General features: G+C 54.8%; 1 protein-coding gene across 1 annotated transcript in view; it reads left to right on the top strand.

Annotated features, from left to right (window-relative positions):
- The window catches only part of LOC106811204 (nuclear pore complex protein Nup155-like), a 17,418-nt gene extending 17,123 nt beyond the window's left edge, over positions 1–295 (top strand). Inside the window, exon 6 of the mRNA XM_014814756.1 lies at positions 234–295. Coding sequence (XP_014670242.1) covers positions 234–257 — 24 coding nt within the window. The 3' untranslated portion in view covers positions 258–295. The remainder of the gene's footprint in view (positions 1–233) is intronic.
- The last annotated feature ends 943 nt before the right edge of the window (positions 296–1,238 follow it).

The following is a 1,238-nucleotide window of genomic DNA, read 5'->3' as shown; positions in this document are numbered from 1 at the left end:
TAACGTGTGTATGTACGTGCGTAATGTACATGTGTGTATGTACGTGGTGTACTGTACATAGTGTATATAACTGATAGCGTGTGTGTATGCTACACTGTGTGTATGTAGTGTAGTATGTACGTGGATTACTGCTGTGCTGTATGTACATGTGTTGAGAGTGGTACATGTGTGTATGTACGTGTGTATAACATGTTGTAATCTAAGCGTATGTGTTGCTTGTTTCTTCTAGGGAGTGGCCGTTCGAATCAGCAGCCTAGTCTGATTGCGATAGCCCAACTGGTCGCTCTGCAGACGAACGAAGTGGCGACGAGAGCGGACCCGGCGCAGGGCGTGCAGGCTCGTCATCGGAGAAGCTTCGCGCGCTGCTGCAGGCGCAAGCTAGACCCGAGCTGGCATTCTAGTCGAAACTATATCGCGCCGGCCATTCTCCTTTCGATCTGCTCCGCCCGCTCGTCTGCTCGTCCCCGTCCATGCTTCCCTCTTCCTGCCCTCTCGCCTCTCCGACCCGCTCACATGTCCGCTCGCATCCGCTCCTTGGTCTCTCTTCCCCCGACTGCCATGCCCCTCTCCTTCTGATCCTCTTACCTACTGCCCCTACTCCTCCTCACATCTCTCCTTCGTCTCATCCTCTCTCTCTCTCTCTGCGCGGATCCTCTCTCTCTCTCTCTGTTTCATCTTACGTCTGATGGGGCCCCCGTCTCTCTCAGGTCTTCTACTCTGCCGGCCTTCTTTCACCTGTGGCCCCTCTCTCGCCACATACCTTGCCCGTCCCCGCTGCGCCTCTTCTCGAATTGAATAACCACGAGTCGTAAATGTAGATTGTCGCGCGTAGGGGGAGTCTGGAGGAATGTTTTTTGTGTGTGGATTAGTGAGCGGGGTGGCGTGTGTCCCGGGGAAGCGTTCCGTAATGATAAAGCGTTAAGTAGGCCATATATGGCGTAGGATTTTTTTCGGCCGCCCTGTGTCTCGACACAGTAAGCCTTAAAGCGGGTAGGCTTATGTCGGGCGTTCGCGAGCCGACTCGAACTGGAAAGCAACTGGGCTGCAAGTTCACTGCGACTAGTAGTGGACTTAGGTCGGCTACGACTGCGACGCGATGGCCTGCGACTGCCGGCCACTAGTTGCTCCGGATAGAACAGTGGGCAACTGGACGCAAACTCGCAACTAGTCGCTGCCGATCGCTTCCAGTTGCTCGACGTCCAGTTGCTTCCAGTCGAGTCGGCTCGCAAGCTCGACAT

This window comes from Priapulus caudatus, unplaced genomic scaffold, assembly GCF_000485595.1.
Source record: "Priapulus caudatus unplaced genomic scaffold, Priapulus_caudatus-5.0.1 Scaffold514, whole genome shotgun sequence".
Taxonomy (NCBI): Eukaryota; Metazoa; Priapulida; class Priapulimorpha; order Priapulimorphida; family Priapulidae; genus Priapulus; species Priapulus caudatus.
This window is presented reverse-complemented; position numbering and strand designations above follow the sequence as displayed.